Source organism: Monodelphis domestica, chromosome 1 (assembly GCF_027887165.1).
Source record: "Monodelphis domestica isolate mMonDom1 chromosome 1, mMonDom1.pri, whole genome shotgun sequence".
NCBI lineage: Eukaryota > Metazoa > Chordata > Mammalia > Didelphimorphia > Didelphidae > Monodelphis > Monodelphis domestica.
In genome coordinates this window covers 699048767-699066039 of record NC_077227.1, presented here as the reverse complement: position 1 = coordinate 699066039, position 17273 = coordinate 699048767, and the positions used below count along the sequence as shown (strand labels likewise).

At 40.7% G+C, this 17273-nt stretch overlaps 1 protein-coding gene across 1 annotated transcript in view; it reads left to right on the top strand.

Moving 5' to 3' along the window:
• Positions 1-17273, top strand: part of CIBAR2 (CBY1 interacting BAR domain containing 2) — a 78371-nt gene that overhangs the window by 10515 nt on the left and 50583 nt on the right. Inside the window, exons 2-7 of the mRNA XM_056818524.1 lie at positions 1746-1980; positions 5953-6021; positions 6135-6236; positions 7796-7801; positions 9242-9346; positions 13388-13501. Of these exons, the coding sequence (XP_056674502.1) occupies positions 1746-1980; positions 5953-6021; positions 6135-6236; positions 7796-7801; positions 9242-9346; positions 13388-13501 (631 nt within the window). The remainder of the gene's footprint in view (positions 1-1745; positions 1981-5952; positions 6022-6134; positions 6237-7795; positions 7802-9241; positions 9347-13387; positions 13502-17273) is intronic.

Below are 17273 nucleotides of genomic sequence, written 5' to 3'. Positions count from 1 at the left end.
GCTGCCCTAGATAAAATCTTTAGAATTCATATAAAAACTATATACATAGTTCTTAGCTTTCTCTGCTCCCTTTCCTTCTACTCTACTCCTATCACTACACAACTGGAAGGGACCATACAGGGTTAATGTCCTCCCAGCATCTTTTCTGAACCATCTTCTGGATCATCTCCACCATCTTGTTGGCTCCAAAACTTGTTGTTGTTGTTGTTTTGTTTAATTTTTAATTTTAATTTTTTGCTTATTTCATGAATTTCCATGGCCAAAGAAGGCATCCCCTGGTGGCCACATTTTCTGTTGATGAGCCCCTCCATACTTATTTGGATCAGGCTTTGGACCATGGTGCAAGGGCTTGTCAAGACTATACTTAAGAAAATTAGGTAATATGGTGGATAGAACACTGGGCTATAATTAGGAAGACCTGAATTTAAATCTGACCTTAGATACTAATTAGCTGTATGATCCTGAGAAAGATATTTAACCTCTATCTGACTCAGTTTCCTCCATTTTAAAATGGGGATAAGGTAATCATGAGAATCAAATGAAATATAATTGTAAAGCACTTAGCACAGTGCCTAGTAAAGAGCTGGCATAAAAAAAATGCCTGTTCAGTAAGGAAGGAAGCAAGTATTTTTTTTAACCCTTAACTTCTGTCTTAGAACCAAAACTCATTATTGGTTCCAAGGCAGAAGAGCAGCAAGGGTGAGGCAATGGGGTTAAGTGACTTGCCCAGGATCACACAGCTAGGAAGTATCTAAGGTCAAATTTGAACCCAGGATCTACCATCTCTAGGTCTGGCTCTCAATCCACTCCACTGAGAGACCCAGCTGTCCCTGGAAACAAATATTTATTAAGGTGTCCTTCCTGATGCCCTTCTTGCTTGGGAGAACCCACCAGAATTGATCCTACACTGACAGTTTTGAGACCCCAGGATCACCTCTATTCCTTCCTTGATGAAGCTTTGGTTTCAGAATGACTGTTAGAACATGCAATTATCCTTGAGAGGGTTAAGAAAGCACTTTCATTAAATGTTCACATGAATACCTAGCAGATAGCAGACTAACTGAGGAAACAGCAGTTTAGATGGGGAGATGGAAGAGAGGTAATTTGGAATCCAGAGCACGGGGGTCCTGGGTCGATGGAGAAATACAGATGGGATGCTTTAATAGGAGTTTAGTGCTGCCAAAGGGCAACAAAAGGGAGCCTGGAAACCTGCAAGATGGTAGAGCAGAAGATGGTGCAGAAAAGAAGATGCAGGGCTATTCAAAGAGAAACCTCCCCTACTTTGCAATTCTTCCTCTAGAGTGACTAAAGGGAAGATGAATTTAGATCTTTGTGGGACAAGTGAATAAAAATAGTAAAGGTTTTATGAATAAATTCTGATTGTGGGGGTAGAGAGAGCGAGGAGCTAAACTAAAAAATGGATTGTTGCTCCTCTAACAGAGGTTACATGATATCAGGAAGAGAGCATTAGAGGGGCAGCTGGGTGGCACAGTAGATAGAGCTCTAGGCCTTCAATAGAGAGGATCTGGGTTCAAATTTGACCTCCAACACTTCCTAGCTGTGTGGTGCTGGGCAAGTCACTCAATTCCCTTTACCAATCTTCTGTCTTAGAACTGCTACTAAGGCAAGGGACAAAGGTTCAAGAGGAGGGAAAAAAGGACCAGGCAGGACCCAAGTGACTTAGGCTCTAGTCCCACTTCTGCAATTGCCATCTATACCGTGTCGACTCTCTCCACTGTTTTCAGAGACAGTCAAGTTCGGGTGATGGAGAACACAGTGAAGAACGCTGAGAAATACTTTGGCCAGTTCTGTGTGCTGTTGGCTGCCTACACCCGGAAAACAGCCAGACTGCGAGATAAGTCAGATCTGCTCGTCAAGCAGCTACTAGATTTTGCCAACACTGAGAATCCTGAAATGCACACCACCCTGAAGAACTTTGCAGAGGAGTTGGCCAAGGTGCAGGATTATCGGCAAGCAGAGGTGAGGCCCTGTTCCCCTGTCCAAAATGCCAGATTTAATGAACTGCCTACCTAGAACACAATAATTCCATTCAGAAAACCAACTGTATGCAAGGCACTAGACTGGGCACTATATATGTGTGTGTGTGTATATATATATAAACAGAAAGAAAAGCCCTCAAGAAGCTTCTTCCTTTGTTCCTTCGTTCCTTCGTTCCTTCGTTCCTTCGTTCCTTCGTTCCTTCCTTCCTTCCTTCCTTCCTTCCTTCCTTCCTTCCTTCCTTCCTTCCTTCCTTCCTCCCTCCCTCTCTTCCTTCTTTCTTTCCTCCCTTCCTCCCTTCCCCTTCTCTCCCTCCCTCCCCCTTCCTCTCTCTCTCTAGCTGTCTCTCTCTGTCTCTGTCTCTGTTTGTCTGTCTCTCTGTCTGTTTCTCTCTCTCTCCCTCCATCTCTCTCTGTGTCTCTATCTGTCTGTATCTCTTTCTTTCTCTGTCTCCCTCCCTCCCTCCTCTCTTTCATTTAAAAAACAACAATCAAGCCTGAATTTCCATCTTAGAATCAGCATTGTGTATTGGTTCTAAGGCAAAAGAGCCATAAGGGCTAGGCAAGGGAGGTTAAGTGACTTGCCCAGGTCAAACCACCAGGCAGTGTCTAAGGTCAGATTTGAACCCAAGACCTCCCATCTATAGGCCTGGCTCACTTACTTTTATTAATAGGAGATACATTATATATAGAAGTAAGCTGCAAAGGGTAGCTAGGTGATGCACTGGATGGAGTACTGAAACTTGAGTCAGGAAAACTCAGCTTCATGCGTTCAAATCTGACCTCCCAAACTCACTGGCTTTGTGACCCTGGACAAGTCACTGAACCCTGTTTGCCTCCATTTCTTCATCTGTCAAATGAACTGGAGAAGGAAATAGAAAACCTCTCCAATACCTCTGCCAAGAAAACCCCAAATGGTGTTGCAGAGTCAGATAGGACTGAAAAGATTGAACAACAGCAAGTAAATGTGATGTAATTGCAAGAGGGAGAGAATGCTAACAACTGGGGGATCAGCAGGCGCAGCCTTGTGGAGGAAGCCGGTGATTCGATGTGGTGGAGCTGGAGGGGGAGGGAATTCTTGATATGCTAGACTACTTGTGCCAAGGCCCAGGGGATGGGCTGTCATATACCGAGAACAGCTAATGGGCCAATTTGACTGAAATGGAGACTGAATGAGAATAATAATCTGAAACTAGATGAGAAAGCTAAGTGGGCACCAAGTGTGAAGGGCTTTAAATGCCAGGATACAGGGATGAGGCATTACTAGGAAAGTAGACTGCTTTTTAAAGATTTTTAAAACCTCGTATCAGAGATGTTAGCACCAAAGGAGCCTTGTGAAAAAGCTTACAAATGTTAGAGCTCTGAGGAGGCTCAAGGATCAGCTCCTTCATTTTGTTGTTATTTAATCATTTTTTGTTGTCGTTGTTGTTTCATCATTTTGGTTGCATCCAGTTCTCTGTGACCCCATTTGGGGTTTTCTTGGCAAAGATATTGGAGTGGTTTGCCATTTCTTTCTCAGGCTTATTTTACAGATGAGGAAACTGAGGCAAACAGGGTGAAGTGACTTGCCTAGAATCACACAGCTAATAAGTGTCTGAGGCCCGATTTGAACTCGGGAAGATGAGTTTTCCTGACTTCAGATCTGGTGCTCTATCCACTGTACCACCTAGCTGCCCACCAAAAACTATAGGAAAATCGCCCGTACTAGACAAATGTACCCTGAGGAAGCCTGTGCTGATGATACGTCAACTGCAAGAGTTTTAAAGCTTTGATATTTGAAGGGATTATTGTTTAGCCAATTAGTCATGCACAAATCCTTGTGATCCCATTTGAGGTTTCCTTGACAAAGATACAGGAGCCATTTGCCATTTCCTTCTCCAGCTCTCAGATCCTCATGACTCCAAGCCCAGCACTCTATCCATGAGCCAATAAGTTCCCTCATTTTACAGTTGAGGAAACAGAGGCCCAGTGGAAGAAATGGGTTGCCTAAGTAGCTACCTTCATTACGTAAAGCACTCATAGGTGGATATTATATGCCTGGGATGCGAGTTTAAATCCCATCTCATTCATTTACTACTGTATGACTTTGGGTAGGTCACGGCCTTTCTTTCTCCATCTGCACATCAAAGCATTTGTTGAATCACATGATCAAGAAAGTCTCTTCCAACTCTAAACATGAGAAGAGATAGCAAGAAAATTAAGGTCCAATTCCTGCCCTTAAGTTTGCTCTCTGGTAGAGAAAATGTAACTGGCTCACAAATAACCTGAATATGAAATAGATCTATCAGAGGAGAAAAGAATGACAGAAGGATAAACAAAGGATCTCTTGAAGAGACCTGTCATTAGCTTCAAAATATCTGAAAAGCTATCATGTAGAAGATGGATTCGACTAGTTCTGCCAGTCCCCAGGGAGGCAGAAAAAGGACTTTGGAGTGGAAGTACAGGAAAACATATTTTAAATCAATATAAAATGAAGAATGACTTAGGAATGAAGCTGTTAGACAATGCAACAGGCTAATGTATGAGAGGAGGGTAGTTAGGTAACAGTGAATAGAGCATCACAGTTTGATTCAGGAAGATTCATCTTGATAAATTCAAATCTGGCTTCAGTCATTTACTAGCTGTGTGACCCTGGGCAAGTCATTGTTTGCCTCAGTTTCCTCATCTGTAAAATGAGCTGGAAAAGGAAATGGCAAATCACTCTAGATTTGAATCCAGGACTTCCCATCTCCAGACCTGGCTTTTTCCACTGAGTCACCTAGCTGCCTCTGCCCACCCTGAATTCCCCCCACCAACCCAGGCATTCTTTAAGAATGGAATGGTTCTTTAGAAAGAGCTATGCTCTCAGAACATAGGTTGGTTTGGTCAAGAATTTAGGAAAGTGGAAAAAAATGGGTTCAAATTTAAACTCAATTACTTATTAGCTGTGAAACTTGGTCAAAGAATTTAATCTCTAATACTCAATTTCTTCATCTATAAAAATGAGGTCAGGCTGGGGTGGTGCATCTGGGTGGATCAGTGGATTGAGAACCAGGCCTAAAGGCTGGAGGTCCTGGGGTCAAATCTGACTTTACATACTTTCTAACTATTTAACGCTGGGCATATCACTTAACGTCCACTGCTTATCCCTTATAGATCTTCTGCCTTGGAACCAATACACAGTATTAATTCTAAGATGGAAGGTAAGGGTTTTTCTTTTCTTTTCATTTTTAAATGAGGTGCTTAGGGTAGATATCTGTTAAAATCCTTTTTGTTTCTAAATTCTTTGTTTGATTCTCTTTTGCTCAGATTGTTTCCTGTCCATCACTGTGAAAACAAACTCTTATCTGACAAGAAAAGTATATAAAATACCATTGGACAGTAATAAAGATCTAACTCATGGCTCCATCCATTGTTCTTCAGTTGTATCCAACTCTTTGTCATCCTGTTTTTTCTTAAGAAAGATACTAGAGTGATTTGCCATCTTCTTTAATTCATCTGACAGATAAGGAACCTGAGGCAAACAGGATTAAATGACTTGCCCAGGGTCACCTAGCTAAGAAGTGTCTAAGGCTAAATTTGAACTCAGGTCTTCTTGACTCCAAGCCTGGCACTCTCTCCATTGCACCCCCTAACTGTTCAATCCTATAATTATAAACTGAATAGTACAGTGAAGAAAGACCTGAGCCTGGCGTCAGGATGTGCTGCATTCAAATCCAGTCAGACATTTCATAGCTAAGTGTTCCTGGGCAAGTCAGTTAATCTATCTGACTCAGTTTCCTTAACTGTAAAATGGATAAAATAGCACCTGCCTTTCAAGGGTTATTGTGATGCTGAAATATTTGTAAAACTCCTGGTACATAGTAGGCATTTAATAAAGATTTGCTTCCTTCTTCCCTTTCTTTAATCACCTTTCCATGGCAGTTTTTACACGGATTCCCTATGAACCATATGCTTACTTTCCCTTCTACTTTAGGTTGAAAGACTTGAAATTAAGGTCCTCGATCCATTGAGGCTCTATGGGATGCAGATAAAGCAAACTCGTGTATGTATGAGATGACACTTGGGACACCATGGCTGGTCCCCTCCCCTGTCTCATGTTTTCCTCCTGCCTTCAGTGATGCTGGATGCATAGTCCTACTAATCTCTCTCATTTAGGCCGAGATCAAGAAATTCAATAAGGTCCGAAATAATGAGATCAAACAACTAGAAAAATTGGACAGACTGAGGCAGAAGTCGCCTTCTGACCGACATACCATCGTATCCTTCCACATAAAAATGTAGTGACAGGAGGAGGAGGAGGAATGGTCAGAACAATTTTAATAATAGTAAAAAAATAATAATGATAATGATAATCGATCTTTTGGGTCTATAAAGCACTTTGCAGGATGTCCCAAAAAAGTTTTAAGCTAATACAGCTGTAGTCTTTCTCCTCCTTACCTTTCCAGTCTTCCTACATTTTACTTCTCTCCATGTACTCTGCGATTCAGCTACATTGCTGTTTCTCACACACGACATTCTGTTTCCTGGTCCATGCCTTTGTTCTGGCTTTCTTCTAAGCCTGGAGTGTTCTGGCTTCTCCTTCCATCTCTTCAAGACTCATGTGAAAGCCCTCCTTCTGCAATCTCCCATGACTCCCTTCAGTTGGCTCATATCCCTCCTTTGAGATTTCTTCCCATTCATTCTGCCTCTTCTCGTCTGGTATCACCTAGTTTTTTAGCATGTTTTCTGCCATCCTTGATAAGAACATATTCTCTTTTGAAAGCAAGGACAATTCTTACCTTTTTGGTTCTCTTCTGTTATTTTGGGTCCCAGGTGCTCAACACAGTTCTTGGCATATAGTAAATACATAATAAATGTTTATTGACTCAACTGATCAAACCTATGATATTTACAATCTTGGCTCTCCCATTTGGGGTTCTGGAGTGGGTTTTTTTCTTGATGTGAGGTATTGCTGTAGTCATTTCTCTGTGATGCTTTACATTGGCTCCTTAACTTGTTGATGTTTGAGTTCCGCCACTGAGAGAAAAAGGGAGGGAGAGAGAGAGACAGAGGGGGAGATACAAAGGTAGCACCAGATGGGGTTATGCATAAATCCATTTATTATGACAAAGAGGCACGCTTTTCTGGAGAGAGTTCTATTTAGGCAATTAGGTCCATACATCAAGATATACATATATTGGTGAGAGATGACATAAAGATTTTTGCTTCTGGAGAGTTGGTACAAGAGGTCTAAAACTTTCCCAAGAACAGAACAGAAACATCTCTTAGAGACTTACGAAAACACTCCAGAATGAGCCTTGAACATTTCCCCAGATGAGACACCCGCAGCCCCCGTCAAACAAGGCTTTAGTCTTAGAGAGAACCCAGAGGCATCTTCTGGGAGAATTCTTTGTGGCTTCTTTCCCCAACATCTCCCCCCTTTTATTTTATTTATATAGCAATTGATCTCACGAATACAGAACAAATAAAATGTACATAAAGTCCAGGGATTCTGCCATAAAACAGGCTGATCAATAAGTCAGAAAGGGTTCAGGTGGGGCAAGGATCTATTCACTTCAGGGAGAGGATGTCTCTACTGTTTGGTATATAGAGAGAGACTTCTTTTCTCTTTCCCTGAATGGGCCTCGCTGAGCTCATCTATATAGGAGAGTTACAGGGCTATTTAATCAGAAATTATCACTACTACTATGAATCCTATTGCTAACTATAATTGTAAATAATTGCATTGTTAATTACTAATTTTTCACTCCACACATTACGTGCTCCCATGATTGCTCCTGTAATTTAGATTTCCTTAATAACTGGGTTTTTTCCAGTCCCAGGTAAGTGTAAGACCTGTGTGGACACCGCTGTTATGAAACGGTAATAAATAACCATGCCAAACCACAGGTGAGCATTATATTAGGTAATTATGCCTGGACCGAACTCAAGGGGAAACAATAAATATTTATTGAGCACAAAGATGCCATGGGAAGAGGAGAGTCCTGGGAGATCAAAGATCTACTCTTGGTTTGTGATAGCAGGGGAATCATTTCACTTCTCAGACTCAGTTTCCCCATCTGTACCACAATAAGGAGCTTAGATTAGAAGATCTCCAAGTTCTCTCCCAGTTATGAGATTCTGTAAGACAAAAGACTTGATCCCTGACCTCAAAGGACATCCCTTATCTGATCTTTTAAAAAAACTTTGACCTTCTGTCTTCGTATCAATTCTAAGAAGAGCAACAGGGGTTAACTATTCTGCCCTAAGTGACTTGCTTGGGGTCACACAACTAGGAAGTACCTGAGGCCACACTTGAACCCAGATCTTCCTGACTTCAGGCCTGGTGCTCTATCCACTGTGCTACCTAGTTGCCCTCCTCCACTGCCCAAACTGGTGTTTATCATCTTGATTGATGGGCTGAGACCTCAGTAATCATCTAAGGCAAGGCAAGGCAAGACAAGACAAGACAAGAAGCACTTACTAAGGGCTTTCTAAAGACCAGGAACTCTGCTAAATGCTGGCAATATAACACTTGACTTGTGTTTACGCTCGTTGTTCTAGAGATCAACCAACATGCATTTATTAGGCACTTTCTGTGTACTAGGTTTGGTACTGGGAATACAAGGACTAAAAAATAAAATGATCCCTACCCTCAGGGATTTATGTTCTGTTGGGGAGAAAACATGTAGCCATATAAGAATATATACAGAATAGAAAGAAACTAGATGGCCTCAGACGTTTCCTAGCCATATGACACTGGGCAAGTCTTTTAGCCCTGATTTCCTAGCCCTTACCACAATTCTGCCTTAAACTGGCAGTATCTATTCTAAGGCAGAAGGTAAGGGTTTTTAAAAAAGTGCATACAGAATAAGTATATACCTAGTAAGAACATTTTATTGATAAGGAAATTAAGACAGACAAGGTAAAGTGAGTCAAACAGCTAGTTTTGTGTGTCTGAATGTAGATTTAAACTCAGGAAAAAGTGTCTTCCTGACTCCAGCCCCAGCATCCTCTCCAACACATCATTCAGCTGTGCTAACAACAACAATGACATATTGATGGAAATCTCAGGCCAGTGAGAGAGATTTTAGACAGAAGGGATTTTTGATGCCTAAGAAATTACTGCAAGTGTATGGCCACCCACTCTCCCTATGCCTAGAGCCATCCCTGAGTCAATCATTTAAGTCAGCCCTCTTTACTTTTGTCTGAAAGCAGACATTCCTGGATTTTGGCAAGTGTGTGGTCATGCTGAAAACTAACCTCTCATCCCTACTCTTCAGGCTGAGACCAATGTGCAGAAAGCTTCCGTGGATGCGAGCCGTACCACCCACCAACTTGAAGAGACAATCGATACCTTTCAGAAGCAGAAACTGAAAGACATCCAGGTATATAAGACACTCATTGTTCTCCTGCAGAAGAGCTCCCAGAAGCACCATCTTCTGGTACTGCTACTTCTGGCAATAGGAGGGCATAACTAGACTGGAGTGGATAAGGATAGTCTGATTCCCATTAGGTACCAGACATGATAGCCAGTGAGACAAGAGGAGGCAGAGGGACAAGAGATCCTGATGGGCAACAGTGATTAGGAAAGAGTTCATGCAGAAGATGGACCTTTGGGGATAGTCGGATTTGGAGGTATTGAAAAGGAAGGTGCTACAGAAGAAAAGCATGTCCTTGATCACATGGGTCGAGGGGATATGATTGGAGACACAGACTCTAAACGATCACCCTAGTGCAAACATTAATAATATGGAAATCGGTCTTGATCAGTGTCACATGTAAAACCCAGTGGAATTGTGTCGGCTACGGGAGGGGGTTGGGAGGGGGGAGGGAAAGAGCATGAATCATGGAACCATGGAAAAATATTCTGAATTAGATAAATAAATTTTAAAAAAGAAAAAGGTGTTTGCAATAAAAATGGAGTGGTAGAGGAACTCGGCTGAGCCAACACACCAGAGATATACCTCTTGATCTCACTCAGATCCAGTAAGTACATAATCCCACTAATGCTGTTGCCCTATGTCTAGACTGGCCCAAATCTTGGGAGACTCTCAGTGCTAGGTGTAAGAGGACAGGGAAGTGGGGAGTAGGTAAGACTTCAAGTGTTTCAGCTGTGGATAGGAAGGGCTTACTTACCCTTGCCAGCTATGCTCTGGTGTTGATCTGGACATCAGAGGGTACATCTATTTTAACTGAACTTGAGGCCTCATGTAGTCCACATTCAGGCATTGTCGGGCTAGAATATATTATATTCTAGAGGAGATCTTCTCAGAGGTTCTTTCCTTCTTTCCTTCCTCTTTTCTTCCTTTCTTCCTTTCTCTCTCTCTCTCTCTCTTTCTTTCCTTCTTTCTTCCTTTCTCTATCTCTCTCTCTCTCCTTTCCTTCTTTCCTTCTTTCTTTCTTTCTTTCTTTCTTTCTTTCTTTCTTTCTTTCTTTCTTTCTTTCTTTCTTTCTTTCTTTCTTTCTTTCTTTCTTTCTTTCTTTCTTTCTTTCTTTCTTTCTTTCTTTCTTTCTTTCTTTCTTTCTTTCTTTCCTTCCTTCTTTCTTTTTCTTTCTTTCTTCCTTTCCTTCCTTCCTTCCTTCCTTCTTTCTTTCCTTCTTTCTTTCTTTCTTTCTTTCTTTCTTTCTTTCTTTCCCTCTTTCCCTCCTTCCCTCCTTCCCTCCTTCCCTCCTTTCTTTCTTTCTTTCTTTCTTTCTTTCTTTCTTTCTTTCTTTCTTTCTTTCTTTCTTTCTTTCTTTCTTTCTTTCTTTCTTTCTTTCTTTCTTTCTTTCCCTCTTTCCCTCTTTCCCTCTTTCCCTCTTTCCCTCTTTCCCTCTTTCCCTCTTTCCCTCTTTCCCTCCTTCCCTCCTTCCCTCCTTTCTTTCTTTCTTTCTTTCTTTCTTTCTTTCTTTCTTTCTTTCTTTCTTTCTTTCTTTCTTTCTTTCTTTCTTTCTTTCTTTCTTTCTTTCTTTCTTTCTTTCTTTCTTTCTTTCTTTCTTTCTTTCTTTCTTTCTTTCTTTCTTTCTTTCCTTCCTTCTTAAAAACCCTTACCCTCTGCCTTATAATGGATACTAAATACTGGTGGTAAGGTCTAGACAATGAAAATTAAGTGACTTGCCCAGGGTCACCCTGCTAGGAAGTGTCTGAAGTTAAATCTGAACCCAAGTCCTCCCCAGTCCAGGCCCATCCAGGTCTGGTTATCTATCTATTGAGCCACCTAGCTGCCCTGAGTCTTGAGATTTTTGTATCCTTTAGATTAGGCCTCAGAACTGTGTGTCTGATCTTTCAAAACTAAGCTCAATCTCTAACCCTTGGGAAGGGTTGCTCAGACGTAGCCATCTTCATAAAAAAGGGGCATTTCAAGCAGGTATTAAACACATTTGGGGGTGGGGATGTGGGTGGCAGATGACTCAAAGAGTGCTCCTGAAAAAAGATCTAAGGATTTTAGAAGACTCAACATGAGTCCACAATGTAATATTGAAAACAAACCATTTGTGAGCTCTTAAGATGCTTTTAGAAAGACATCATATCCAGGAAACGTAGAATAAAAATCACCCTCCCTTTCTCTTCCCTGGTTAGAACATGATCTGGGGTACCATTTGGGGACTATTTTTTTTTAAACCCTTACCTTCCTTACTGTGTATTGACTCCAAGGCAGAAGAGTGGTAAGGTCTAGGCAATGGGGGCCAAGTGACTTGCCCAGGGTCACATAGCTGAGAAGTGTCTGAGGCCAGATTTGAACCAAAGACCTCCTGTCTCTAGGTCTGGCTTTCAATCCACTGAGCTACCCAGCTGCCTCCTGGGGACTGCGTTTTAAGATGGACATTGATAATTGGGAAGATGATCAGACTGTGTGGGAAGACTTTGAGAACTGACTCTATGGGAGGCACTAGAAGACCCTTGGAGGTGTCTGGCTCAGAGAAGCCGGGGTGCCACGATAGCTGATTTTCAAAGGCTGTTATATGGAGAAAAGATTGATAAAAGTCTGCTCTGCTAGGTTTCTCCAGGCAGCACTAGAAGGGGCAAAGAGGCAGATTGAGGTCTTTTGGAAGAAAAACCATTCTAACAATTAGAGCTTTCCGAAGTTGTATTGGCTGCCTCGGTAGATCAAATGGGATTCATAGGATCATAGGCTGAAAACAGGAGGGGACCTAAGAGGCTGTCTAGTACAACCCCATCATTTCACAGATGAGGAAACAGACCCAGGAAGTTCTGTGATTTGCCCAAGGTCACACAAGTGCTAAACAATAAAAATGGGTTTTGAACCCAGGACTTCTGTGTTCCAGAATCAGTACTCTTTCCATTTCTACTTAATGCCTGAAGCTCTGTCCACAATACCAACTAGTAATCTGACTTTAGACACTAATTGCGTGACCTTGGGCAAGGCACTTCAATTCTATTTGCCTCAGTTTTCTCATCTGTTAAATGAGGATAATAGCATCAACTTACCTCACAGGGTTGTTGGGAGTATAAAAGGAGATAATACTAGTAAAAGCATTTAGAATGGTGCCTGGCACATAGTTGGTGCGACATAAACATTTATTCTCTTCCCTCTTATTTGTACATAGCTAATTGTATGTTTTTCCCCCATTTGGTGATAAATTCCTTGAAGGCAAGGACTATTTTTTGGTATCCACAGGGCTTAGTCTGGAACCTAGCATACATACAGTTGGCACTTAATTAATGCTTGTGGATTTGTGAGACCCGGGGAAGTTAAATGACTTGGCATTAAGTTTCAGAGAGTGAGAGAGGATTTGAGCACATATAGTCTCCGTCTAGTGCCAATGATCTTTCCTCCATATTTTGTTTCCAGTGACCAGTGACTTAATTCCCATGGTTGTTTGGTTTGGTTGGAGATGAGTCTCTCTACCTCACTCAAGGCTGAGTGCAGCCGTCTTATTCCCCACTAGAGTTGGGGACAGAAACTTACACCTCATTCACTTCTGACCCGGGCTACTCACCCCTCTTTAGGCTGCCTACTGGTCCTTTGGCTCCTACGGGCTCCCCATATTGGTGCTAGACCTAGTTCAGATATCTGATTGGTTTAATTCATTGCAGCTCTGAACTCCTGAGCTGGAGATCCCAGCTTCAGCATCCTAAGTAACAGCATTACAGGTGTGTACCACCACTCCCAACACCATGGTTGGTGGGAGAAAGAGGATATGCAAAATGAAAAGCTCTATACAAATATAGGATATTAGAGGCAGCTAGTAGCTTGGTAGATAGAGAACAAGACTTAGAGATGGAAGGTCCTGAGTTCAAATCTGCCCTCAGATACTTTCTAGCTGTATGATCTCTGGACACGTCATTTGACCCTAATATCCTACTCCTTACCACCCTTCTGTCCTGGAATCAATATTTGGTGTCAGTTCTAAGACAGAAAGTAAGGGTTAAAAAAGAAATAGAAGTTATGAACATAATGATATTTTGGGACTTTTCTCCCCAGAAAATTTTCTCTGACTTTGTAACCATTGAGATGGTTTTTCATGCCAAGGCTGTGGAGGTGTATTCCAAGGCCTTCCAGATCCTAGAAAACTATGATATGGAAAGAGATCTAGAGGTGAGTAAAAAATTGCCTCTCCCCCTGCTCTTCCATACCCACCACATAGAAGAATAGCTTTTGTTAATGTAAAGAAATAGATTTTAAATTATTAATTATTATTATATTAGCATTGTTTTATTTAATCGATAGTTAATATTAACTTATCAAAGTATATTCTATTAAAATATCTATGTTATTCATTCTAAAGCCTTTTCTAAGGAACTTGAGACACTGATACCCAATTTCATGGGCTGAAGTTTCCTCTTGACGAAAGTAGTATGCAAATTTCAGTGAGTTTGGTTTGCTATCAATGGCTGTTATGTGTTTGATGATCAAGGGGAAAACACATGACCAGAAAAGGATGATGTAGTGAGAATGAGAACTACCAGACTGATAGCCCAACGGTTGCCCTGGTAACCAGGAAATATGACAAGAATACGAAGAAGTCCTCCAGTCCATTAGGTAGAGCCTTTATGGAGGACTTGTAGGATGATATGGAGAAGGACCATACTGGATGAGATGCCATGGATGGGTTGTAATTTGCAGTGATGGAAGGAGCACCAACAGCAATACAACCAGGAATTTATTGGTGTGCACTAATAATAATAAATGTTATTATAGTATATACAGTATGATATTAATATAGTATATATGTTATAATATGGTATTATAATATTTGGTATATTATATAATATGTCATTATGTTTCATTATATTATATTTCTATATCATGTTATATTGTAATATAATGCATGTATTATATACATGTTATTTATTATTATATAATCCATATATTACATGCATGTAATATATATTATTTTATTATTATATATTATTATATTATATTATATTATATATATGATATTATATATTAATATAATTAAGTATTATATACTGGCATATTACTATGTTGTTCTATATTATGGTGTATGGGGTGCTAAGGGAGCGGTAATATCTCTGGTATGGAGGGCTTGTCGTGCCCTTCTAGGGCAGCTCTCCAGCCACTGACCCTCACCTGACACCCAGCTCTCACTTGTGGCTCCTAGTAGCTGCTAGCATGCGGCAGTGGCCACACCCCGGGCAAAGGCTTCGACAGGCCGGCTAAACCTTGTGAGGGTAGCCATTGGGTCGTCGACCCCTGGTGAACCAGGGCTTTGCTCACCCAGCATGTGAAGACTGCTTTGGCAGAACAGGCGGAAGAAATCAACAAGAAGGTTCAACGGCTGAGATGGCGATGCAGCAAGGCACTGTGGAGTGCTCAGGGCGTGTTGGAGCACAAAAGACAACCAGGCCATCCAATGCAGCTGAGGAAGTCTCCAGGTGTAACGACTTTTTGTGCCAATGGACCCAGGCTTCCAATGCCGAGAGAGTGGGACTGTCTCTGTGCATCAACTTTTCCACTTAAATCTTCAAGCACAGGTGTCTTGGTGCACAAAAATGCACAAAGACAATCGTCTTCCTCGGTTCGAGAGACAACCAACCAATAATAATATATTAATGTATAAGAATATATTATATAATATATTCTATTATATAATGTAATAAATGGTAATAATAGCTTATTTATATAAAAGTTTGAAAGTTAAGGAAAGTACTTTGTGCACAAAAGCCTGAGAAGTAGAAGTAGCCCAAGTATTATCATCCTATTTCATAGATGAAAAGAAGTAAGACCCACTCAGAGAGTTTAAATGAAGGTTCCATTGCTAATAAGTGTCTAAGGTGAAATTTATTCCTCATTTTTTAAAACCCTCACCTTCTGTCTTAATATAAATTCTAAGAGAGAAAAATAGTAAGGTCTAGGCAAATGGAGTTAAGTGACTTGCCCAGGGTCACACAGCTAGAAAGTATCTGGGGCTAGATTTGAACCCAGGTCCCCTTGACTCCAGCCCTGTCTTTCTATCCACTGTGTTACTGAACTGCACCTGAGGTGATATTTAAAACGAGGTTTTCCTGACTCCTCATCCAGTACTCTAGCCATGATACCTCCAATTTTCATCATTAGAAGACGATGAATAAATATTTAGTTTCATGTGAAAATATTGCTCTTTAAGATGTAAACTATAAAAATGTAGCTTTTTAAATGTTGCTCTACTTTTTGTTGCCAGTGAAGTCAAATAAAAAGACCAGACTTGTCCTCTGGGGACTTGGGTTAGAGTCCCAGCCCTTCTCTTCATCAGCTGATTGACTTTGGGCAAGTCCTTGCCCCTCTCTGTCCTGGATTTGGAGTCAGGAAGACCCAGTTTTGAATCTCACCTCTCATATATCTATAAAATGGAAATGATAATAGTAACTGTTTCACAGAATTGCTGAGAGTTAGATAATGTAAAACACTTTAAAAACTTAAAATTCTCTATAAGTATAGCTATTACTAATATTTAATTAAATATCACAGGTTATTAATATATAATTACTATTACTATGTAATATCATCAGTTATACACAACTATGTATTATGTGTAATTAGTAATAATGAGGATAATAATGTACCTGGGGCTCAGAATGGCTTAAATTAGGACCTGACAGTGTACTTTACAAAGAAGGAGGAGAAAGAAAAGGAAGAGAAGGAGTATAATGAATAGAGAGTTGGCCTCAGAATCCATGACTGAATTCAGTTCCTTCCTCTGATTTACACACTGGCTGGGTGACCTTAGCCAAGTCACTCAATTTTTCAATGTCATAAGCAACTTCCTAAAATTGTAATTGCAAAAGAGTTTTGACTTGCATTGGTATAAGGAATTTCTTCACTCAGTTTCCCTCCATCAGAAAAATCTTAAGTTTAGATAAACAACCAAGATGATGATGATAATAATAATAGCAATGATAAGCATCTATTGGGGAGGGGTAGCTTGGCATAGAGTCTGGAAGTCCTGTGCTCAAATGTGGCCTCAGACACTTCCCAGCTTTGTGACCCTGGACAAGTCACTTAACCCCCATCACCTAGCCCTTATCACTCTTCTGCTTTGGAATCAATACACAGTACTAATTCCAAGATGGAAGAGAAGAATTTTTTTTAAAAAGAATCTATTATGTTTCTCTAGAATTCTAAAGTTTACAAAGCACTATTCTCACAACAACCCTGTGAGTTAGAAGTTGTAAGTATTGTGATCTGCAATTTCCAGATGATGACACTAGGGTCACAAACCCATAGGAAGTCTGATTGTCCTCATCTGCAAAATGGAGGGCATAATACCTATAGCTCCTAGCTCACAGGGCTGTAGGGAAGGTGGAATGAGACAATGCATACATAGCATTTCACAGGCTTTAACGCCCTATATAAATATTGGCTATTCTGATTATAATTCATTATTATCTTGTCAAAGACCACAACCTTTCCACTGGACTTGGAGCCAAAACCTCCTTCATGGTGGATTGCCCATTTGGATGTGAGTGGACTATCTTACTTTGGTATCAATTTCCTCTTGGGCTTAGCACAATGCTATGTACAAAATAAGCACTCAAGAAATCCTTCACATTCATTCATTCATTCATTCATTCATTCATTCTCATATTGCTTGATGGGATTCAATAGAAATGGCTCTGAGACAAATCAAGATCTTGCTATTCTTTGTATTTAATATTCTACAGACAATTATACAGGTGGATAAAAGCCAGGATGTGTCTGAGAGAAGATTTGAACTTGAGTCTTCCTGATTTCAAGCCTGGTATTCTATCCGCTGTGCCACCTAGCTGCCCAAGCTCTAGTGCTGGGGAAGTTTATTGACCGGGTTCTCAGGGATACTCTACCATCAGCACTTGTAGTTGTTAGATTTAAAATGGTTGAAGGCCTTAAA